At 38.9% G+C, this 25,914-nt stretch overlaps 1 protein-coding gene across 8 annotated transcripts in view; it reads right to left on the reverse strand.

Annotated features, from left to right (window-relative positions):
* CTNND2 (catenin delta 2) overlaps nt 1-25,914 on the reverse strand; it is a 1,171,885-nt gene that overhangs the window by 431,099 nt on the left and 714,872 nt on the right. For 6 of the 8 annotated variants that reach the window (XM_008164383.4, XM_008164381.4, XM_065584231.1 and 3 more), the window contains one exon: nt 22,985-23,531. In XM_008164383.4, the coding sequence (XP_008162605.2) occupies nt 22,985-23,531 (547 nt within the window). Of the gene's footprint in view, nt 1-22,984; nt 23,532-24,309; nt 24,491-25,914 lie in introns of those variants that run through there. The other 2 variants (XM_065584232.1, XM_042859880.2) reach the window with 1 other exon arrangement.

Below are 25,914 nucleotides of genomic sequence, written 5' to 3' on the forward strand. Positions count from 1 at the left end.
TTCAAGGATGATCTTTAAGGGTCAGTCTAGACCAGTGTTTCTTAACTTTTTTGATACCAGGGACTGGCTTGTTGCCTTTCTAAACTGCATCAGGGAAGTCTCAGGGACCGGCACCGGTCCACAGACCGGTCATTGAGAAACAGTGTTCTAGACATCATATTCAGTAATCCAGTGTAGAGGACAAAATGTCTGGAAAAGTGTCAAGGTCATGAGATAAGAAAAGCAGACACAAATATCTTACCAGGTATAGAGGAGTGGAAAAAAACACTTTTGGTCACTGAGGCCAATTTGGATTCTAATTCCAATGGGGATCCCATTGTACCCTAAAGATCCTTCCCCTAAATCTAACATCATCGCTGTTGTGTTTGAATCAAACTTCCAGTAACTCACAATTATCCAAATCCCAATCTCAGCAAACAAGACATAGAGCAATGTGTCATATGTATACTGATGAACAGTTTCCATATGAGGAGAAATTACTAAGACTAGGAATTTTCAGCTTGGAAAAGATATGACTAAGGGGGATATGATAGAAGTCTATAAAATCATGACTGGTGTGGAGAAAGTAAATAAGGAAGTGTTATTTAATCCTTCTCATAACACAAGAACTACCCTGTTTCCCCGAAAATAAGACAGTGTCTTATATTAATTTTTGCTCCCAAAGATGCGCTAGGTCTTATTTTCAGGGGATGTCTTATTTTTCAGAAATGAAAAATGCCTTATTATCGGTGGATGCCTTATTATCGGGGAGGTCTTATTATCGGGGGGATGCCTTATATTACAACGAGAGGCAAAACTGTAAGTAGGCCTTATTTTCGGAGGATGTCTTATTTTCGGGGAAACAGGGTAGGGGTCACCAAATTAAATTAATAGGCAGCAGGTTTAAAACAAACAAAAGGAAGTATTTCTTCACACAACACACAGTGAACCTGTGGAACTCTTTGTCAGAGGATGTAGTGAAGTCCAAGACTATAACAGGGCTCAAAAAAGAACCATCTGTGGCAAAACAGACTAATCTGATGCTTGTATGTTTTAGCAGGGGAGTAGGGTTTAGGAGTAGGAAGGTGATTTTTACCTCTGTATAGGACATTGGTTAGACCGTTACTCAAATACTGCATTCAGTTTTGGTGTCCACATGTTCAAAAAGCAACAGAGGGTCCTGTGGCACCTTTAAGACTAACAGAAGTATTGGGGCATAAGCTTTCGTGGGTGAATGCCCACTTCATCAGATGCAGATGCCTTTGGTATCATAAGAATGGCTATACTGGGTCAGACCAAAGGTCCGACTAGCCCAGTATCCTGTCTTCCTTTTGTTTGTTTTAAACCTGCTGCCTATTAATTTAATTTGGTGACCTCTAGTTCTTGTATTATGAGAAGGATTAAATAACACTTCCTTATTTACTTTCTCCACACCAGTCATGATTTTATAGACCTCTATCGTATCCCCCTTAGTCATCTCTTTTCCCATCTGAAAAGACCCAGTCTTATTAATCTGTCCTCATATGGAAGCTGTTCCTTACCCCTAATCATTTTTATTGCTTTTCTGTTCCTTTTCCAATTCCAATGTATCTTTTTGGAGCTGGAGTGACCACATCTGCATGCAGGATTCAAGATGTGGGCATACCATGGATTTATATAGAGGCAATATGATATCTTCTGTCTTATCTATCACTTTCCTAATGATTCCAAACATTCTGTTAGCTTTTTTTACTGCCACTGCAGATTGAGCACATGTTTTCAGAGAACTATGCACGACTCCAAGATATCTTTCTTGAGTAGTGACAGCCAATTTAGACACCATCATTTTGTGTGTATATTTGGGATTATGTTTTCCAGTGTGCATTACTTAGCATTAATCAACATTTAATTTCATCTGGCATTTTATAGCCCAGTCACCCAGTTTTGTGAGATCCCTTTGTAACTCTTTGCAGTCAGCTTTGTATTTAACTATCATGAGTAATATATCATCTGCAGACTTTGCCACTCACTATTTACCCCTTTTTTAGATCATTTATGAAGTGTCTGAAAGTAAAAAGTGAGGAAAAAACAAAAGAAAATCCCTAGATATTCACTCTATTGCATTAGGGGAAGGGATAGCTCAGTGGTTTGAGCATTAGCCTGCTAAACCCATGGTTGTGAGTTCAATCCTTAAGAGAGCCACTTGTGGATCTGGGGCAAAATCAGTACTAGGTCCTGCTAGTGAAGGCAGGGGGCTGGACTCAATGACCTTTCAAGGTCCCTTCCAGTTCTAGGAGATGGGATATCTCCATTAATTATATTATTATTCAGTGGGAAAAAAGGGGGGGAATTGGGAAAAAATCCAAAATGTCAGGTTATTGGGTTTTGAAAATTGAAATGAAAATTTCAATAAACTGAAAACAAAAGGAAATTTTAATGTTTAGAAGTTACTATAAAAATAGTGGGAAATTAATGTCCCCCCCCCCCCCCAAAAAAATCATTTTTGACAGAGAACATTTTTTGGTTGAAAAATTTAAATCAAATCGACTAAATATCTATTTACTAGACAAAGGAGCAATTACAGTCTGTGTATATTATATACATTTCAATAAATTGCCAAAATACATATGTCTAATTGTAATTTTTAAAAAAATTACTTTAAAGCTAGATCTTAATCTCTCTAGTTCATCAGGTGAATATGACCACCGATAGAACCTTATATATCACATTACTTCTTTACTCCCCCCGTGAAATTCTCCTGTTTCAGCCACCAATCATCCGCTGGACCATTGGATAGGGCTCTTAGACATCCAAGGTTACGCTCTGAACAGCTAGAGTTGAGCAAAGGAATGCACTCCCCTCCTCTCTAGGTCTAAGAGCTCAGTACAGCCACTGGTCCTGAGGAGAACATTAGGGGTTGTGCTATGTCCATACTATTTTAGGTATTAGGTATGTGATAGATAAAATATGTGGGTGGAAGTGAGACAGTGGTTTGAAACCTAAGCATTCTGTGAGGTCTCATTTGGTTCTAGGAGCCATCCTGGATGGTGGCAGAGAGACCAGACTGGGACACTGGACTCCATGGGTTATAAAAAGGAAGCCTGAACTGGGTTATGAAATGAGACTTGCCAGGAATTAAATAGGACAGTGGATCCTGCCAGCTTATTAGTGCCTGAGTTATTCATAGGTTTTAATAATAAAGTACAAGTTTGTTGACTGGAGTCTGGAGTGCAGCTGTGGTGAAGGGGGATTTCTGCAGTGGCCTTTGAAAAATACCTACTATACCTAACTGAGACCCCAATTCATCGGGATAGGGTCCTTGTAACGAGTGAGGAGAGGCAGCGGCGCCCTGAGGTAAAATTTCCAAGTGAGAAACTTGGTGGTGGCAGCAGGTAACCAACACTGTGCCATAGGAAACCCATGAAAGATACACACATGAATCATCACCAAAAAGTAGGATAAACTATGCATTTGAAGGGTTAGCAGCAGGCCTCAATTCCAAATTCTTGCTCCAACAACAAACTTCCATTCACCGAAGTGGCAGGTTCACCAGGTGTATAATACGGGAACCCCATTAATGAGATATGATTTGGCTCAAAGCTGGTCGCTTTAACCACACACACCATCTGACACATGTTTCTCAATAACAGGTTTACTGAGTGCAACACTTAGGTAAACACCACACACAGATCTACTCAGCTGCTGACTGGCTACATGTGATTTTCATAATGTTTCAGATGACTCAAAGTTCCAAGTGCCAAACTTAGCACCGTGTGATGTAATGCAGTCTGGAAAATTGGGTTCATAAGGCAATGACTGGAACTCCTTTGATCTGCATTTGTAAGGTTTTCATGAGACATAGAGTATGGTTAATATTATTCATTTAATGTGTATGGATAATTCAATATAAGTTGTAACAGTAGATGTCCCATTACAGTATGCCCATAGGTGAAGTGACACAATGGCTCATACACAAAATTAAAAAGGACTGCCGTTTTTCTAGCTTTGGAATGCAGTATGCTCTTCAGTGTAGTGAAATATGACCTAAATGGCATCCTACAGCTGAACATTCATTAACATGCCTATTTATTCTCTGAGAAGCATGTCATGAAATGCTACTGTCCTTACAAAAAAAGTGTACAATACATGTGCGAAAGTGGAATGAATTATATTGTAAAAATAGAATGGATTAAAGAAATGCTGTATGTACCTCTAAGCAGAAATAAGGAATGTTGAAATACAGCTGTCAGGAAAAGAAACATTAAGGCATAAACAAAGAGTCCACTTAAGCTAATGGTGGAACATTAACCGGAGATCTGTAAAAGTTAGTAAGGAAATTGAATATGTATGTCTAGCCTCAGGCAAACTTGTCAGTTCTGCTTTCTTTGTCCTCTTGTTAAGTTCCAACCCTTTCTATCTGTATAAAATAAGGTAGTGTGGGTCTTGCATGGTGCTCACATTATCTAAGTGTATTAGCAGAGCACTGTGCTAATAAACAGAGTGGTCTAACAAATTGTGAGTCCTGAATCTAACTTTGACACATGCTAGTTAAGTAAATGTATTGTTGGTCAATATGTACCTTTTGCTTGTAATGCTCAGGAGCAAGATGTGAGAAATGGGGGACTCCTATATACAGCAGAAGTCTCTTTCATTGACTCTGACATAGTGAAACCTCAGTGTATAGAGAAAATTCCAAACTACTTCAATGCATTGCATTCTGGAGACTACAATTCCAGTTATAGTATATCTCAATATATAATGTTAAATTAATCGGCGAGGAAAAGGAAATTAGGTGACCTATTTCTCTGTAAAAACTTTTCACACTAGTCCCGATCAGACATATACTATGCCAGCTCAACTTTTTTAACCCTAGAAGTTTTAACAAATGATCTTTTATTTATCTCATACTGTTGACTTCAGCTATTAAACTGGTTTCATTATATGCAGGAAAGAAATGACAATGAATACTGGTTGAGAACCAAAGAGAAGCACATAGAAGAAAAAATGTCAGCACATATATAAGTATAGAAATGGTTGAAATATGTATATGATGTACCATAATGGTGATATAATCCAGGGACAAATCCTGACTCAGACAAAATTCCCATTGACTTCAGTAGCAATTCTGGCCAAATAAGAACTGAATGAGGATATCACTCTTATTCATAGTGCACAGAGATACCACACAGCTACATTTTTTGAGATATGTCAAGGAACAGAATAATGCTCTTAATGTGCAGCACCCTGGAGACCAACAGACCAAGGAGAGAAGAAAGCATAGTGAACCCAAGCATTCAAAATGAATACAAGTTTTAAACATTATTTACATGACAGATGGTTAAATTAACCAGTAAAACACAACAGGCCATATGGCTGAACTAGCTAATGCATGCATTGGGTGTGTCACCAAATGCCTCCAGCATACCCAAGACATGTATTAAACAGAACAAGCAATATGGTCTGTAGTGCCGCCTTCTTAAGTGGGTATCTTTTTCCCCAAATAGTATTTCTCAGCAGTTTAAATAAGTAAAAAAAATATTTCTACACCACGTATATTCGTTCTCATTTTTTAAACATATGGTACATTTGATACTTAATGTTTCCGCTTTATTTATTTATTTTAAGGTTTTCAGAAGCCTTGCATTTTTTTCAGCCCTCCTTTTTGGGGGAATGATCCTCTCACCCCTTGTACAAACTCTGACCGGACTGAAAAGCCTGATCACAAGTTAGGTTTTTGATACATGTGATTTCTGGAAGTTTTTTGCATATTGTATTCCCCCTGCTCAGTTCTGGTTCATGCTGTGGTATCAGACCATAACAAAGTGAACACATGCTATAATATACAGGTTCTTGGGTTTGGAAGAGGGACTCCTGCCTGCTTACCTCCCTCCCTGCCCAGTTTCTGTTAGATCCCCTGTGTAAAGCCTATTTACTCATGCTTTGTGTGTGGTTTGCACACAGTTGACCCCCAGTGTAGGTGGTTTGTTTTGTTTGTGGTTATAGGGTCTTTGCTGGCAAGCAAACAGTCAGACAATGATTTTTATGGCAGGAAAAATATCTTATCTATAGAACAGATGAAAAAGGCATTCAGTTTGTTTTATTCTCAAGCATGATCAAAGGAGAGGTAGATTTTTGTTGAAATGCATATGTATGCAATGTCTCAAGATGATATGATGATAGATACAAATTCATATAATTTTAATAAATTCTCATAAAATGTCCAGTATAGTTGATTTAGTACAGATTATCTATTGTACAGCAAGCATGGTAATGATTTTATATATGGGATATCATATGAACCTCCTCCAAACATACAGCATTGTGAACTTCTTTGGTCTGAAAATCAGGTTGGAAATCTCATGAGATTAGGTTTCAAAATTTTTGAAATTTTCAATACGCTTCGGTTTTATAGCTGCACTACTGATACTGCAAAAGCAGTCTCTCTTATCAGACTTTAATACTTGCACCTGAGGTGCTAAAAAGTGAAAAAAATGTATTAGGATTTAATAAAAATTCTAATGCTTAAATTTTTGAACCTGAAAAAAATTAGCATGGTTCATTTTGTTTTAGATGAAGTTTCAGGACAAATTGTTTTCACCCATATGTAAAACCTTAATTCTGCTATTCTGTGTTAAAAACAAAGAAAAACCTCCTACTTGTGTTTCCGTCATTTTTTATATTTACTTTTACAATCCCTCAATGCTTTTCTGAACTGCAAACCACTATTGCATCTTTTTAATTCTGTACAGCTCCAAATGCAGAAGTTTTCACAAAAAGAGTCAGTACATTTATATTTTGTGAAAGCCTTTTCTTTTCCAGGCACTGTCCTCATTCTGCTCAAAAGCATTCACCTACTTAAAACATTTCATCACAAATAAATGTCTAGAGGAAAAGGAGAAATGTGACTGGGAGCTAAAATGAGATAAGAGGTAGAGATAGCCGGCTCTCAGCAGATTTAATCAGACAGCAGATTAAAAATCACGAACAGGTTTGGGGAGATAATTCCTGTTTCATTTCTGAGACAGAGAGCTGAACTGGGGGGAATAAAACACAAACACCACCCAACAGCAGCAATCTGCCTTTACTGAGACAGAAAATAATAGACAAAGTCATGAAATATAGCTTTTTACTGGGTTGGCAGTTCATTTTTCTCCCCTATTCTTTCAAACAAAACCCAAAACCCAAACCTTCAATTTTAAGTTAAATAAAAACAAACTTTAAAAGGAAGTATTGTGCATAACTGGAACAGACACCAATGTTTTCTAATATAAATCAACTTTTCTAACTTTCCTTTCACTAGCCGCTCCAGCTCAAGGTTGAGTTCTCCAGAGACAGCATGATATTACTAGAGAATGATACCAGGCAACAGCACGTATGTTGTCTGGGTAGTTAACCACTGCTCCATGACAGTTTCTGACTTCAAAATAAAAGCATGTTATGATCCCAGGGCAGAACTTTTTTTTGTTTTTTTTACTTAATGCCTGTTTTTTTTATCTGCACAAAGATAGTAGTAGTAATAATAATAATAATTAATTATTATTAATAATAATAGATTTGACTCAATTTTGAAGCACAAAAGCTTGTTTTGCAACATTAGCTCTTTCTTGCTTAGACAGACCAATGTTATTGCAAAACATTCAGCTCAGCAGGTGTAGAAATAGAAAGATAATGTTAGCGCATACGGCTGAATATACCCCAAAAAACAGGTATACAGTGAAGAAAACCATAGCATGTCCTGTAGATCCTACACTTAACACTTGTTCTGCAAGAACTGCAACTCAGTAAAGGAAGAAAAGTGTTTATTTAGTATCTAATAGCCAGTTCTTCCTCTCCATACGACAAACCTATATAGGGTACAAGAAAGTGATCAATAACCCTGTTCTGCCCAAGAAATGAGGTCTAAGCATCCAACCTTCACACATCCCTGTAGAGCTCAAGAGAGCCTCCAGAGGCCAGGGCTATGTACACAAATGCCTAACTGGTTCCAAAACAGCCAAGCTACCCAGTAACCCAGCACTACTATTCTGTGTTGACTATGACAACATGTTCTGTTTGCAAGCATGTGTTCTAGGCCTCTGAAATTGCACTGTTGAAGTTCAGAACCTTATATTACATTTGGGGGTTGCTATCAGAAAAAAAGAAGGAATATGTGCGACTTTATTTTGTAATTTGGTTTTACTATGCATACTGCATGTTAATAGACATGTAAGAAGTATTAAAATGTTGTGGGCAATAGCCTTAAAAATTATTGCTTAAACTTATATTTTATTAAGAGTATAGATAGAGGACCATAAGATAGTATGTATACTTTTACATAAAAGTCATCTTTGATGTAAAGTTAATTTCAAACTTTTTTCCATAGAGGCTTCTAGCTAAACATTCAAATGAGACCACTGATTTCTATATATCACTAAGAACCACTGTGTGGTTCTTTTGTGACTTTCTAGGGAAAACAGGCTTTATTAACTTTCATCATCCCACTCAGCACAATCAAATAACTTTTTTCTTTAGAGAACCACCAATATATTCCACATTCTTCTTGGTTTGGTTAATAATTTGGGTTAGCATTACATCTAAAATAGAATTCATAGTACATACACAACTTTTTAAGGACAATTACATGTAAAGAAACTTTTCCAGATAATCTATCTATATAATATTATTGCAATTATGCCACTGAAAGAAAACTGGAACATGGATTAGCCTTTGTTAAAATATAGGTGAATTAATTATGAGTATTTGTTAAACAGCTCCTTTGTATTACTGAAATGTATGTAAAAATGCAATATGCAGACAAAATAATCTACCTATAAATACGTATAGCAGCCTCCACGAAGGCTTAAAAGTAACCTTATATAAGTAAGTAACATCACCATAGAATTTAGAGGAATACCTAGGTATTCTACTAAATAAAGGGAAGTTTAGCAAGTATAAGCAAATAAAAAGAATAATGAAATACTGAGGTCATGCCAATTTATCTAAAGCAAATTGTCAGAAAAAACTGTACAGAGAAAATAGACTATGGTTCTCACTTTTAATTCATTTTATTTATTCATACAACACCTATCGCCCTGGCAGCTATAAACTTACTACACATTTTACAAAAAAACACCCTCACAAAAATATCACTTGCATAAAACTACCCAAAATAAGTCCCATTGAGAACACAAAACTGATGGCTACAGCAATGGCAGCACAACTGAGTCATTTTTCTAGTAATAAAAAGTCAAAACCTAAAAACAAAACAAAAATCATACAAAACAAAATCAGAATAAATACATCTTGCATTTCTTGCACTGAGTCACAAAGCTCACTAGATTCTGGTTGCAGCTGATGGGTATGGGAAGGAAATTCCAGAGGCGAGACCCTAAACGGAGAATGAGTTCTAATGTTCTAAAGAGTTCAAGTCCACGAACTAACACCAAGAATTGTCCATCTAATCTTAACTGGCACAGTAAATGCTGCAATGGGGATTTTGGGTTAGAAGCTCTCTTTCAAAGAACTGGGTCCCACCTGAATCTTTCTGAGCTTCAGTAGTTTTCACAAGCACCTACAATTGCACTTAGAGCAAACAAGAAGGCAGACCTCAGACAATGTGTTGTCTATTCACTGCAGTTTGCCATACTCATTATATGGACAGCTGTATTCTGCTTTAGTTACAGCTTCTAGGTCCCCAAACATTTTACACTGCTCCCCTCCCTTACCCCTGTCTGCCCTCCCCCTCCCCAAACAGTGGTTACAAGCTGGGGCCGGAGCTGGGGCTGGAATCGCAACTGGGCTGGAAGCCAGGGGCTGGGGGTGGATCTGTGGCCAGGAGCAGAACCGTGCGGGGGAGGGGGTTGGGACTGCAGCCAGGGTCAGGGGCAGAGCCACACCTGGGCTGCGGTCGGGGCTTGAGGCTGGGGGTAAGGCTGGGGCCATGGCCAGGAGTGGGACTATGGCTATGCAGGGAGCCAGGAGCTGAGGCCAGCGCTACAATTGGGGTTGGGGCCGGAAGCAAAGCTGTGCCTGGAGTAGAGCTGGGGGCAGAGCGGGGCTGGGTGGCACTCCCTCCCCGCTCCTCCATGGGGGCTGGCCCGGGCCCTGCTGTGCCCGCTTGAACATTCCTCTGTGCCCCACAGTTTGGGGACCACTGTTCTAGGAAGATTTCAATGGCAGTTCTACATAAAGAGAATTGAAGTAGTCTAGCCTAAAAGTGATAGTGCCAATCTTTAAAAGAGGAAAAAAGGAGGAGCTGAGGTACTAGAGACCAGTCAGCCTAACCTCAATACCTGCAAATGTACTAGAGCAATGTATAAAACATTCCATTTGCAAATACCTGGAGGATGAAGGGATGATCACCAGCAAGCAGCAGGGACTTATCAAGAACAAATCATGCCAAACCAGCTTGATTTCCTTCTTTGCCAAGTTAACTGGTTTGGTAGATAGGGAGAATGCAGAGGACATAATATACCTGGACTTTAGCAAGCCTTTTGACCCAGTCTCACATGACATTCTCATAAGTAAGCTGGAGAAATGCAGGCTCTGTAGAATTACCACTAAGTGGATACATAATTGGTTAAACAACCACGAACAAAGAAATCATGTCCTATTGAAAGGAGGTCTCAAGTGGGGTTCCACAGGGATCTGTTCTGGGTCCAGTGTTATTTAACAACTTTATTAATGAGCTGAATGTAAGACTAGAGAGCATACTGATTAAATTTTCAGATAACACAAAGGTGGAGGGGGGTTGCAAACTCTTTGGAGGATACAACTAAAATTCAGAGAGATCTTGAAAAATTGGAGAACTGGACTATACACAACAAATAGTACTGCTCAACTTGGCACTGGTTAGGTCTTCGATGGAGTACTGTGTCCAATTTTGGTCACTGATATATAAAAAGGATGTAGGGAAACTAGAAAGGATCCACAGGCAAGAGACAAAAATGATCAAAGGGATGTAAGCCATATGAGCAAAGGCTGAAGGAACTGGGTATGTTTCATTGGGAAAAGAGGAGATTAAAGGGGGGGACATGATAATGGTCTTCAAATACTTGAAAGGCTCCATAAGGAAGATGGAGAAAACTTGTTCTCTCTTGCCACAGAGAGCAGGACAAGAGGCAGTGGGTTCAAACTACAGCACAGCAGATTTAAATTAAATCTCAGGAAAAACTTCCTAACTGTAAGAACTTCCCTACTGTAACTGGAACAAATTTCCTAGGGAAGTCGTGGAATCTCCTTCACTGGAGGTTTTCAAAAAGAAGCTTGATAGCCATCTGTCTTGGATGGTTTAGATGCAACAAATCCTGGGGGTTAGACTACATGACCCTTGCAGTCCCGTCTAAAAAAAAATGGAAATTTTTTGCCTGGCCCACATTAGGAAGCAATAGTCAGAGTCTGGTCATTCATAGATAATGAAAGGCAGCACAAGCTAAAGGCACTACCTGAAAATCTGGGGACGGTGATGAATCAGACAGCACCAAAAGGTTTAAAAGCATTTTTGCAAACTTGACTGCTGCAGATATCACCTCCACTCAACTCTGCAAGTGCTTTATCTTGGCAAAAAGCGTAACTTTCAATTTATCTGAGTTGAGACACAGCCTATTCACTTTTACACAGATCTCTATCTTGCTCTTCAAGAGTAATAAGCTTGCAAACTCTGGAGTCAGTGAAAAGGAGATGTAGAGCTAAGCATCATTAGTATATTGAGGACACTACAGCCCAAAACACTTCACAATCTCACCTAGCAATTTTTCATACATGCTGAACAGGAAGGAGGACATGATGGAACTCAGAGAGACATGTCTCCCCACAAGAGAGCCACTGAAGAGGCCAAGTAGTTGCCTAACACTTGCCACACATACTTCCATCGGTTTGAGGTTTGTAGTTGCTATGACCAAGGAGAAAGAAGTTCTAATTGACACAAGCAGAACCACAACAGAGGACTGTAAAATTTCTCCACAATGCAACTGATTATACCTTTAGCAGGTTCTCCAATATCAGTGTTCAGTCTTCTCCCCAGCCACTTCATCCACTACATACAATTTGTATACCATAAGACCAGCAAGGACTATAAGGATGTCTATAATAAAAATGAAGGGCATGCCCTTACTCCCCTCCAAGATATGAAGAACATGGTGAGAGACCAAAGAATCTTGAAAAAAGAAGAACAGGAGTACTTGTGGCACCTTAGAGACTAACAATGTATAGGATGCTGATCAGGTGGTTTCGCAGTTTCTTTGAGAAGAAGAAGGTGCCACAAGTACTCCTGTTCTTCTCATTGCGGATACAGACTAACACGGCTGCTACTCTGAAAAAAGAATCTTGACACGCTTATTAGCAATCTCCTGTCTTTCATGCCAAAGAGATATACATTAGAGTTTCTGATCTTAAATAAGCTAGAATTTGTATCACATAAACTATGTAGCACCTGGATACATGAATGGGCACAAACTGAACATATGAATGCATCCATTCTGATACAGACAATATAGCAATAGGGTTTTTTGTTTAAAAAGAGATTAATTACCCCTCCATCACCACCCCCAGCACCTCTGGAGCAAGAAATGTACAGGGGAGTCTTCCCCCATGCCTAGGCACCATGGCCCACGCAGCAGCATCCCCTCTCTCCACCCATGTGAGCTTCAGGACAAAAGGAACTGCTGGGAAGAGCTAACTAGAGATTCTCTTAGCAACAGAAAAGTGTCTGAAGCGGGTACAGCCGTACTATGGAGGAACGGAGACCCAGCCAGGGTTACCACTTCCATACCATCCTAAGACCCAGAACTGTGCAGGGGACACCACCTCCCTGGGGACACCAAGGCCCATGTAACCTAACCCCTCCCTGAAGCCATGCAAGCTTGGGGACAAAAAAAATTGATGTAAGAAGACAGCCAGATACTCAGTCAGCAGGAGAAGAGAATAGCAGCTCAAGCAGGGACTGCTTTGGACTCTGATGATGTCATCAGTGCCTGACAGCTGTGCACATTTTTTACTCTGGACATTCTCTCCCCTCTGCTGATTGGTTGTTTGCTCCAACTCCCTCCCTCAAAGTCTGTTCATTTAAGCTTCACTCCATTGCTCTTCATACTCCTCTTATATGCTTTCTGATCAGTTTACCCCTCTGCCTCCCTTTTCTCTCTATTCAGCCAATCCTTTCTCTACAAAACCCTATCTTTTTTTATATGAGAATGAAAGAAACAAAAGCTTTGAAGTAACATGACATTTGCAGACCATCACCTTGTTCACTCTGCTTTTACGTTATAGCCCTTATCCCTCAACTCTTTTTTTGCTTACTTAAATTGTAAGCTCTTCAGGGTAGATAGTGACCCTTACAGTATGTTTATGAATAATACAGAGGGGTCCTGTTCTTGGTTGAAGTCCCAAGGCAGTACTATAATGATAATAATAATTATTGAAGGAACAGGAATGAAGAGAATTGGCAGTAAAACAAGAGAAATAAAGTCAGCCAGATAGTGCAACTATGGTGTTTTGTACTTGCATCAACTTTGGGACCAGCCTCAGGATTTTTACTCCCCAGGCATGTGAAAAATCATTTGTATTTTGAATGAAACAGCTTGGCATCACAAAGTGTGGAAAGGAGGCCAAATTTTAATTTTCTGAATGCTTTCTGACCAGGAAACTAATGAAGACACATTAATGGAGGCCTCAAAATAGCCTTGTGTTTCACCTTGCTAGCTAAAAGGAAAGTGCCAAAACAGAGAAAAGAACAGTAAGGGTAAAAAAAATCAGAATATGAACTTTCTGTCCCAGAATTAAAGGATACTCACAAAGCTCAAATGTATAAAACTTGTATCAGGTAGAAAAAGAAAATTATTAAAATAATAAAAATAAAAACAAGAATAACCCATCCTGGTATAAATTAATAAAGCAATGTTGTTCTCTTTTAAAGAGAGAATTCTATGAAAATAAATTAAGAGGGAGTTAAGGAAAACACTTGAAAAATATTGTCGTCTTTTTGTTATGGTCCAATCATATCCATGGTTGAGACCTCTGATTAAATATAAAAAAATGTTGGGCTATGAATTTCTCTTCCTTCTTTTGTCCAAAAAAGCAAAGCTGTTCTTCACAACAGGACTATCTATTAGCTCAGTTTTGTCTAGGGATGCAATTTCGATGCACAGAGAACAACTTATTCTGTGTTGGGAGTCTATTTATAAGGGATGCATTTTAATCTCTAAATAAACAAATATATATATATATATATTGGAACTAAAACATGACTGGGAATCTGCAGCCTTACACAGTCTAAATAGTATTTTATGCTCAATGCTGGATCTTTTTTAGGATTAGTAGTTTCCCCAAAGAGGATGATTTTAGTACAGTGCAGCACTAAATCTGATTCTCACACTGGCTTTAGTTCAGCTGAAAAGATTCTTCAAATGGGGAGCTACAAGGGAAATGGCTGGATACATGTATTTTCATATGTGATAGTATAAAAGGTTTCAGCTTCAGCACAAGTACACAGTACAGCATTCAAGAAAATACAGAGAATTTGTGACACATTCTGGATTATTTTTATTTTATTTATGATATCATTTCTGGATCATTTTAATAAATATGGTAATTGGGAAATATGTATTTCTCAACCAAAAACAGTAGAGACTAAGGGCCTGATATAACACTCACTGGTGAATAAGAATCCTTTTCTTCCATGGACTTCAATGGGAGGTTAGGGTCCTACATGCCATGGCAAGGAGATGTGTGTGGGAGGGAATACAAAGGGAGATATCATTGAGAGGAGAGGTGAGGGAGGGAGCTGGATAGGGCCCTAATATCTTGAAACAGATTCATTTATATCAGACCAATCTGCTAAGTTTTCCAAAGATAAGATGCACTTCTTAATATGAATACATTAAAAGTATACAATATATTTGTTATTATTTATTGTGATATATAAGAGCAAATGGCTTTTCTTTTTATAGTTTTTAATACCATGTATATATGAACACAATTGAATAAAAAATTACTTATCCAAAACACGAACACTGGGGTTTGGAATTTTTAGGAATTATACCTGCATAGGAATGAAATATCCGGCATGCCACAGATGACATTTCAATATGGTACATCACAGTTACTAGTGACATCATACAGCCAAGTAGCATCTTAGAGCTGAAAAGCAGCTGTGTAATACTCCTTTCACTTAACTAACATGCATGCATCTGTGACAGTGTACCCCATAAGGCTTTATGGGGAGGGGGTGCTTATAAATGTATGTATGACATAACTGGAATATGTTTTGTGCTGCCTGTGCCATGTAACATATCTCCGTAAAGGTTATGATCTACTATATCTATTCATCCTATTTGTACATATACATCAATTTCTACTTGAGGTTAAGAATATGGGCTGTATGCTTGCTTGGTTTCTAAGTAAGCTTTGTGAGGCATTTGGTCAGCTTCTTTAGGAAGGAATTCGCCAGGTTAAGTACCTGATCAGGAAACACTTGGGGAACAATGCATCTTGGAATGCTCCAATCCACATGAGAAGTCTTCCTGGAGACATGCAAGATACCATGTGGACAATGGCGTCGGCCTGTAAAGACTGAGTCATGCAGGGGCATGTGACTTGTCCAGGTGACTCCAGAACTCCATCTTGGAGCTGGACTTTGCATAGGAGGGAAGAGGGGGGTCTCCACCCACAAGAGTCTATTTAAACCCATGGGAGACCCCTCCATTTTGTCTTCAGCTGGCTAAAGAAGGAGCCTCTCCACCCCCCACCTCCCCCCCAGGATACTTGAAGGAGACTGAAACAAAGGACAGTAACTACAGGGGGTGTGAGTGATTGCTGGACCCAGGCTAAAAGGAGATTAGCCTGTAAAAGGGAGCACTCTGGAACTGGTGAGGAAATTATCTGTATTTAGTTTGATTAGGCATAGATTTGTGCATTTTATTTTATTTTGCTTGGTGACTTACTTTGTTCTGTCTGTACTACTTTGAACCACTTAAATCCTACTGTCTGTATTTAATAAAATCACTTCTCATTTAGTAATTTACTCAGAGTATGTATTAATACCTGAGGGAGCAAACAACTGTGCATCTCTCTCTATCAGTGTTATAGAGGGCGAACAATTTATGAGTTTGCCCTGCATAAGCTTTATATAAGCTTTAAGGTACTGCTTTATGCAGGGTAAAACAGATTTATCTGGGTTTAGACCCCATTGGGAGTTGGGCATCTGAGTGCTAAAGACAAGCACACTACTGTGAGCTGTCTTCAGGTAAACTTGCAGCTTTGGAACAAGTGATTCAGACCCTGGGTCTGTGTTAGAGCCAGACGGGAGTGTCTGGCTCAGCAAGACAGGGTGCTGGAGTCCTGAGCTGGCAGAAAAAACAGGAGCAGGGGTAGTCTTTCGCACATCGGGTGGCAGCTCCCAAGGAGGTTTCTGTGATCCAACCCGTCACAGCATCATTCTACAAAATGCTGCAGTACCTTAATGCTCTCTTTTGGAACCTAGCCAGTTGGTGTACATATTGGTGTCCAGCACTGGAGCTACACAATCTTTGAACATTTTGTTTGCATTTAATATGACTTTCTATTATAATACATTGCCTGGAATAATCCAATGTGGAATAATATTTTAGATTATCTGTTATATCCCAGGTCTTCTAGCATCAGCATAGACATAGGAATTGTTATACTGGATCAGAGCAGTGGTTTATCTAGACTAGCATCACAATTCTGTGGCCAGTGACAGATGTTTCAGAAAAAGATGCATAATGGGCAAATATGGAATAACCTGCCCATTGAAGAAGATTTTTCCTACATTTATATTTTTTATCCTCTATAATGTAATGTGGATGCTCACATATGTTAGTCCTGATCAGGATGAAATCTTTGTTAAAATCATTTAAGAGAAGAACTATGTTCCTGTTCTGTGTTTGGCATCCAACATCAACATCACAATCTTGAAATTACTCCTAGACACAGGGATGACTATTATTAGTTGAATAATTAGTACTGTTGGTTTTGGAGCAGTGCAAATCTGGAATCTTCTTCCAAAGCATGAACTGTGCTGCTGTCAAGAATGACTCAGCTAGATTTTCAGGACTCTGCTTATTCACAGAGCTATGCTGCACAACCGTGAGACTCCATAATTTGATCTGCCCAGCAATAGGATTTAGCCTTAAAGCTCTCATCCAAGAATTCATCCTAAAAGAATCAAAAACATGGATACTCAATTAACTAATACATATGTGTCTATGTATTTGTTTTAAATTATTATTTTAATTGATGGTATAACAGTATTTAAGAACTGCTACTTTTTATTCTTTGAGATACATTAATATTATTAAACTCAATAGGAATTGTAATTTTGTCAGCATACTATGTTGCATGCAAACTAATTCAGTCACGTTTGGGGGCAATGTGTAAATTTGAACATTTTTAGTGAAATCTAAATGCTCTTTGTAACTTTTTTGTTTTATACTATGCTACCTTGGAAGTGACTTGACTAATGGTACCTCTAAAGAGCACAAAAGTATTTTAGTTCCAACCTAAAAAATTCAATTATAATGCTTATGTAAAACTGTAAAGGGCTCCCACCTATTATATTCTCTAACATCATTTGTGCTTGATTCACTTTCATAACCAGCTGTTTTCATCAATAAACCAGTTAATCAATTAACACTGGTGCAAATTGCAAACAGCATATTATTTGGTAACCAACACATATTTGTATTCACTATTATTTGCATGAATATGGATTTTTTCTGCAAAAGATACATATTGTTCTACAAAGTCACAGCTTATTGGTGTTATGTACTTAGAGGTGATAATAAATACCTACAATTACAACTTAATATTAAGCAAAGTGAGCCCCAAGTACTGTGCCCACATTTTAAATCTACAAATGAAATAAATTAAAGCTGATGAATAAATGTGATCACATCATCAAAGCAGATCCCATAAGATACACAGAAGCATCAATATAAAAAGCCTTTCAACAAATACTGTATGTGACACTGCAAAACCTAAAAGAAGAACTGACACAACAAACACTTCAATGGTAGAATCCTAAATCAAAAACACAAAGTACCTGTTCAGCATAAAAGGGCTGTGATGAAAAACTGACATAAAGCCTTATTCTCAGATACATAATAGCATGCACGTTCCTTCAGTCAGATGGTACATCTAAAGACCATAATGCCAAAAAATAGTTTACACAAAGGGAGCCTAACCATGTGACAAACCAAGAGACATGGCCAGAGCTATCAGTATGTAGTTTGCTAATGTCAGGATTCCTCAGGAGTGGATACACCATATCCTGTGACTGCTGTCAGTGAACAAGGAATGAAAAGAGAGACATGGTTCCAAGAACTAAAAGGACACTGCCAACCTTTTAAAGGTGTCCTGCATATGATTTTTTTTAAACGAGTTTATGTTTTTGCTACTTTTTACAAATAAAAACTAACAGTTCCTCTACTCCTCCCACAGAGAAGTCTATTTATAAGATTAAAAAAACAAACAACAAAACAGAAATGTCAAGTCTGCTTTGGCTGGGACATTTCTGGATCATCAGAGGGATGTACATTGTGAACCCTCTGACATTAGTTGAGGAGATGGTGTTGTTTTAACTTGAACAAAGATATCCTCTGTCAAGTGTTAATTAGTCATTTTATTGGAGTTAAATAAGGGTTAAGATAAGAAGAAAACAAAACAAGCCTTGCTCTGTTTTCAGTTTCTTGAGATATAATTTGACTAGTTTACAAGGCACTATACTGTCTTCCTGTACTTCTGAAAGACATGAACTTCTAATGTAAAAGAACAAACCAGAAATACACCTGTGACATTCTGTACCTCAGAGGAACACTCAGCACTCCCATGTTCATCCTTATAATATGATTGTGTGGTATCTAATGCAAAGTTTGTCATGTCGGGTGTTTTCGGAAGGCTCATGATGCACTGAGCATTGTTGTTCTGGTAATGGTATAGTAATCATTGTTATAGTAATATTATAGTAATGTTATAGGTTGTAATTTCATGTATATAGTTATGAGGCTGAAAATGTGTCCTCGTGGCTTAAAGCAAGCCCAGGCAAAAACTCTCCAGAAGCAGAGGGGCAGTTCACACCTCATCAGGGCATGTATGGGACAAACCCAGCCCAGCCTCACAGGAACAAAGGACACTGGCCTAAGCAACAACAAAGGATCTGTGGGACTCTCAAATGAATCACCCCCCTTCCTTTGGTCAGGTTGGGACTGCAATGAGGTAATGCTCACCTGACTCTGAAGTGCAGGATGGGGGGCGGGTGGGCAAAGCCAAGAGAGAAGAAAGAACATTATAAAAGGGAGAGACATTTGCCATGCTCTTCCTCTCTCTTCCACCTCCATCTACAGACATCACCACCAAGTGACTGAAGCACTTATCAAAGGGGAGAGCCTGGCTGAAGGTCAACTAGCCAGCCTGTGGTGAGAAGCATCTAAGTTGGTAAGGGCATTGACAGTGATAAGATCAGCTTAGAATGTGTTTTGCTTTTATTTCCTTTGACCAAATCTGACTTATTATGCTTTGACTTATAATCACTTAAAATCTATCTTTCATAGTTAATACATTTGTTTGTTTATTCTACCTGAAGCAGTACGTTTGGTTTGAAGCATGTCAGAGACTCCCCTTGGGATAACAAGCCTGGTAAATATAAATTTCTTTGTTAAATTGTTGAACTCATAAGCTTGCAGCGTCCAGCGGGCATAACTGGACGCTGCAATACAGAGGTTCCTAGGGTTGTGTCTGGGACCAGAGATATTGGCTGATGTAATTCGCTTGCAAGTAGCTGGGAGCAGCTTACATGCCAGAGGCTGTGCGTGAACAGCCCAGGAGTGGGGGCTCTCACAGCAGAGCAGGGTAAGGCTGGCTCCCAGAGTCAAGGATTGGAATGACCTAGCAGATCACCGGTCTAGATAACACCAGAGGGGAACGTCACAACACTTTTCACACACACACACACACACACACACACACACACACACACACACACACACACACACACACACACACAAATATTCAGGCCTTCTTTATACATCATAAAGAAGAAAACGGGGGCAGGGTGGAGGCAAGCCCATTTTCTCATTTGCAGGCCACCTTTAAGGCTTAATAAATGACTTGTTTTAAAAATGTCCTTTTCCCTTTGCAGTATTGTAGATCCAAAATTCGCTTGTTTTTAATACCTATATTTAGATCTGGCTAGCACAATGAAAATGTATTTTTAAAAATGTTAAGACAAATATAGATACCAGTGTCTTTTGGTTCCAACTTTTTGAGAGTCAGGTGTACAAGAAACTCTTACAAATATATGTATAGCCACTATTGGTTTATCAATCCAGAAGGCAGCGTAATGCTGTATCTTAGGGAGTCAGGGCCTTAGGCATTATCTCTGTTCTGCGGGATGAGGTCATTGTGCTGGTGCGCAGACCCTGAGGGTGGGAGTTGCTTATTACCCCTCGGCACCAAACCATCTGGCCAACAAAGGAGCGGTGTTGATAGGCTATCGAAGATTCCTTCATACCTCAAGTACGGTTAGCGCAATACAAAGCTCACCAGCTCTTAAGGTGAGTAAGAGGAGATAATAGAGACTTCTTTAGAACTTCTATGGGTAGGGCCCTACTAAATTCACAGCCATCAAAAACGCATCACGGACTGTGAAATCTGGTCTCCCACCATAAAATCTGGTCTTTTGTGTGCTTTTACATGTGATACTAGCGTTTCTCAAATAGGGGGTTCTGATCCAAAAAGCATTGCAGAGGGGGGTCACAAGGTTATTTTAGGGAGTACTGCCACTCTTACTTCTGTGCTGCCTTCAGCGCTGGGCAGCCAGAGAGCAGTGGCTGTTGGCCAGGTGCCCAGCTTTGAAGGCAGCCCCCTGCCAGCAGCAGCACAGAAGTAAGGGTGGCAATGCCATACCATGCCACCCTTACTTCTATACTGCTGCTGGCACGGCAAGGCCTTCAGAGCTGGGATCCTGGCCAGCAGCCGCCACTCTCTAGCTGCCCAGCTCTGAAGGCAGCGCCATCGCAAGCAGCAGCGCAGAAGTAAGGGTAGCAGTACCACAACCCCCCTACAATAACCTTGTGACCCTCCACAATTCCTTATTGGGTCAGGACCCTTACAACTACAACACCCTGACATTGCAGATTTAAATAGTTGAAATCATGAAATTTATTATATTTAAAATCCGAAGAACATGAAATTGACCAAAATGGACTGTGAATTTGGTAGGACCCTACCTATGGGTAAAGATCACCACTTTACAGATTGGTTGTAAATAGTAGGAAAGCCAGAAGAATATTGATGATCAGACTTACAAGAGACAAACAATTTTAAACAAAATTTACCCTTTGACCTGCTGACATTGGCAGTTTCTTCCATGCTTATTTAAATTTTATAGAACAATTTTCTTACTCCATAAAAATGAAACAGTCTAAAATACAAAATATTGGAAAGTTTTAACATATTTATAACAATATTTTATAATGGGATATTGTATGCCTTGGGCAGAAGTGTGTTTTCTTGAGATTTGTGGAGAGAGGAAGCCACTCCAGAGGTGTGTGTGTATAAATTCTTATAACTGCTAAGCATAATACCACCTGAAAAAGAGCTCTATGTAAACTCAAAATCTTGTTTCTCTCACCAACAGAAGTTGGTCCAATAAAAGATATTACCTGATCCATCCTGTATCTAAGCATAATACCACATCATCTGTGAAAGGAATAAAGAGTATTTGACAGCAATAGTGTTCAAGTTGTCCAAAGTTCTCTATTTGGACCTCATTCAGTTAACCCTACTGATGAAAACTTTTAGGCATATTAAACCTAGAAATTAAATGCTATAAACTCTGTTTTTTCTGCTAGCTGGACTCCTTCGATTCAATGCTTTTACAGGAGATTTTCCAAATAACTTTTAGGAAAACAGAACAAGAAGCTAGGACCATCGCCTTAACTGTCACTTAATTTAACCTATTTTTTTGGACTGCATAACCCTAGAGTTGCATATTATGATGCTAACAGTTTTTGGTGGTGGAGGAGGATAAGGGGAATTAATTGCAAAAGGGCACTTGGGTAACTGACTGATATATACTGCAAATCCTTGTATGTATCCTGTTTATCTTCAAAGTTATCTATTTATGTCAGACAAGAGAACATATGAGCACAGTGGCTGTTACTATAGCAATGAAACTCAAATGATTTTAAGACAGAACAAAAATTCACCATTGAAAGCGATTCAGATCTCTAGTTAGGTGATTTAGAAGACAAAACAGCCTCACAATTTCAGGATCTGGCTTAAAGTTTGTGCTTCCTGAAGAAATGAAACTGGTGATTCCTGCTTGTTCCGTAACGCATAGTAAATATCACACAGCCATCACATATAATTCAGTATAATCTAGCATATTTGAAATTTCTGCTAAGAAGTAGTGCAGAAATTGTCAATTACACCTAATCACATCAGTTCAAGGACAGGGCATTCCCCTATGTGAGGATTTTGTTAAAAAAAGGAGGGGGTGGGGGTAGAGAATAATTTATTGTGGTGGAATGTTCAGTACTTTGATTGTGGTTAAAAAACAGGATTTCAATGTTTAATGCTGCAAGTCCCTTAACTTTCTCAACAAAAGATTTAGCTAATATTTAAAAGATCAGATGAATCAATATGAGTAAAGAGGAGTGGTTTTTTTTTATAAGGTTTACAGCTTACTAGTGACTGAACTGAAACCACAATTCTCACTCTTAAGGTAGTTTTCAAAAAGACCCTCCAAATTCTTTAATCTTCCTAACCCCTTAATGTCTTGTATTTATTATTTGTCTTATATGCAGCAGCTGCTTATATGAATACATTGCTTGTAACAGATACATTTAAAACACAATTTTTTAAAACAAGATATATTTAGAGATCAGAGTTCCTGAATTAATCTTTTTCCTCCCTTATTCGTGTAAATGTAAGCCAAATATAGAAACATTTTAACACTAAACCAGACTGCCCATGCAGACAATGAACAAAGCACTTAAAGAGTTAACGATGAGAGATTGGCTTCATTTACCTGCTAGGGTGCCAGGTCTCTGTAGGGTAGCAGTGGCATATAGTTCCTGGGAATGCTTGCTGTACTGATCTGATGTGTGGACCAGCCGTTTGGTAGGAGACAGAGTAGCATAAGTGCCAATGGTGGAGCTTAGCTGATGTATAGGAGAGGAGGAAATATTAGACTGGATGGTGGGTGGAGACGTCACACGAATTGGGGAAGGAGAAAGTCCTGCTGAAGACACAACAATATTGATTGGTGAGCTGGTGCTGTAAGACTTGGCTAGCCGGCTTGGAGACTGCTTGGGAGAAGAGACCCGCTGCGTGGTGCTGTATCCAGCGCTCTCCGATGCTGAACCCACCCGCTGGAGCTTGGTTGGAGAGCCCACCTGCTGCATGGACAGCGGGGAGCTCACTCTCTGGGCTGGCAGAGTGGAGCTGGAGTAATAAAGTGTTGAAGAATGCTGGGAATCAGGCAAATGGAACGCGCTCCCATGGCTTGGCACAAAGGACTCTCTTGACTGAGAAGGTTCGGATCCAGCTAAATGAGCTGTTCGACTAGTTGTGCCCTGTACCGAGGAAAGAAAACAGAACCGTCAGAAAGAGAGAGAGAGAGAGAGGAAAGGAGTTCAACACATTTTAAAACCAGCCTTGCAAAATTTAACCCCTCTGCTACAGAGAATCCAGTGCTACAGAAAAAAACCAAAGCAAACCAAACAAAAACCCTTTTATGATTTTAATAAGGTTTGAAACAAATGCCTTTAGGATTAAGAGACTAATCTGCTAAAACATGTTTGTCCTTTAAGAGAAAATATTTCACACTTCAAGTCCAAAACAGTAAAAAGTCCCCTTTACCATTCAAGTTGATATCTGGTTTAATGCATATTTTATTTGTATACAATTGTTGGATATTGTTATTAAAAAGTTTCTTGTCCTGAAACACAATGAAATATTTACAGTTCATCCACCAAAACATTTAGTCTGGAGATTTTTTTTAAACAGCACCATTTCAAACTTTCATTTTGTTTATACTCCCCATGTTAGCTCACTAAAAAAAGCACTGGCGTTCAAGAACCATTTTAGTTGACAAAGTTTCTTCACTGAAAAGCAATTAACATCCTTGTTATAAGAGGAGACTAGCCAGAATAATACACTCCTCAGAATTTGCTGCTGCTGCTGCCACCACACAGACTGAGTTCTGCCATTTGAAATAAATAAATACATTTTAAAAAGAGATGTAGACTTTCAAATCAGACTCTTGCAGTTGTAAAGGAATTATGCTTTCCAGTACAGAGAAATGCTGCAATTGAAACCGAAGATATGAAAAAAGCAGAACAAAAATGTCACCCTTCCTAGCGTGTGAAAACCCAGCTCCACATCTCTTTCCTTCTCTTCTCTCTCTCAGTGCCTGTGTGTGTGTGTGTGTGTGTGTGTGTCTTTTCTCTCTCTCTCCCTTTAAGAGCCCCCTGCAGCTGTGTCTTCAGAGAGAAAGGCAGTTGCTTCTTATTTATTTACAAGGCACAAAAGAAAAGGAGGGCAGGGGTGGAGCTGTAGAGGGGGTGGGTACTTTCCCTGAATCCCATCCAGAGAGAAATTTGCATTCGAATGAAAACAGTACATTGTCAGCCACTTCTGTACAGGAGGTCTTAGATCTTCCTAGCAGCATGTAGTGCAGCACAAAGTTTTCCTTAAGTCTTGTAATTTAGACAGAGAGAGAGAATACTCAGCAGATGCTACCTGTTAAAAATTTCAATTATGTGCCTGAGCCCCTTCTGGAACAGCAAAGAATAGAATGTACACTCTTATCTCCATACATAGACAGCATTCCAATTTTTATCAGGGATCTTAGGCTCAAGAGATCATCTGTGGCTGTTAATCTGGTAACATTAAAATCCTCTAATAACAGCACCCTGGAGTGAGAGATAGCTGAGCATTCTGTTGCAAGTCACTCTCTTGTTTCAAATACATTCTCTCCTCCCTCTCTTCCCCCCCCCCCTCACCCCCCCATCATGCAGAGCATTACTTGAAACCTTCAACAGTGCTCCAAATCCTGGAAGTTGATAGTGCAATTTGAAACATTCCAATCAATGCTTTTTGGATTTTTTTCAATTCAGTCAAAAAGGTATTTAGAAAAGAGACAGCTTTTTTTTTAAATACCGCAAATACTTTTATTTTAATATGTGAAACAATCCTAAATTCTCTAACAATGAACTTCAAAAAATTTTATTGCTTTGTATATGTATTACTTTTATTAGTACACTGGGGGGAGGAGTGTGTTTGTTTGTTTGTTTTTTTAAATAATGTCCTGTATGCAAGCAAGTGAAACAAAAAAGGAGCCAATTTATCCCTGGTATACAACTCTATTTATTTTCACTCAATTAATTTCAGTGAGTTACCTCCTGGATGAATTTGGCCTATTGTATGAGGAAAGAAATAAAGGATGATCAGTACAAGTTGGTGTAAGTTTGCATTGTCTGTGAGCTCCCCTCCAGCAAAATCTTAGTTATTTTTACTTCTCTTGTATAGCTGGGGCTCCTCTCCTGATTATGTTTGCTTTATTTAGTGTGGGGAAGAATATTCTAATATATTTTTATCTGGGTATTGGTAATAAGAGGGTATAAGCAATATTATCACACAAATCATGTGTTTCAAAGGACTTTTCAGCTTTGTACTTCAGAAAGGTAGTAGGCATAGTAGTTAATAGCACAGTTGCTAAGGTGCCCAGAGCCCAGAACATGGTGGCCTTTCACAAGAGAATTGACAATATCAAAGTCTCATGGATTTCAGATTATCAGAAAATTGCTTCACTCACTAAAAATGCAAGATCTGGACTTGTAAAAACTACTGAAACCACAGGAAAAATGCTGCAGTCAATTCACCATACAAAGCCCAAGAAGTCAATGGACAGCAGGGATAATAACTACGGGTCCCTTGTTTTTCAATTATCTTGAA

Source organism: Chrysemys picta, chromosome 2 (assembly GCF_011386835.1).
Source record: "Chrysemys picta bellii isolate R12L10 chromosome 2, ASM1138683v2, whole genome shotgun sequence".
Classification (NCBI taxonomy): domain Eukaryota; kingdom Metazoa; phylum Chordata; order Testudines; family Emydidae; genus Chrysemys; species Chrysemys picta.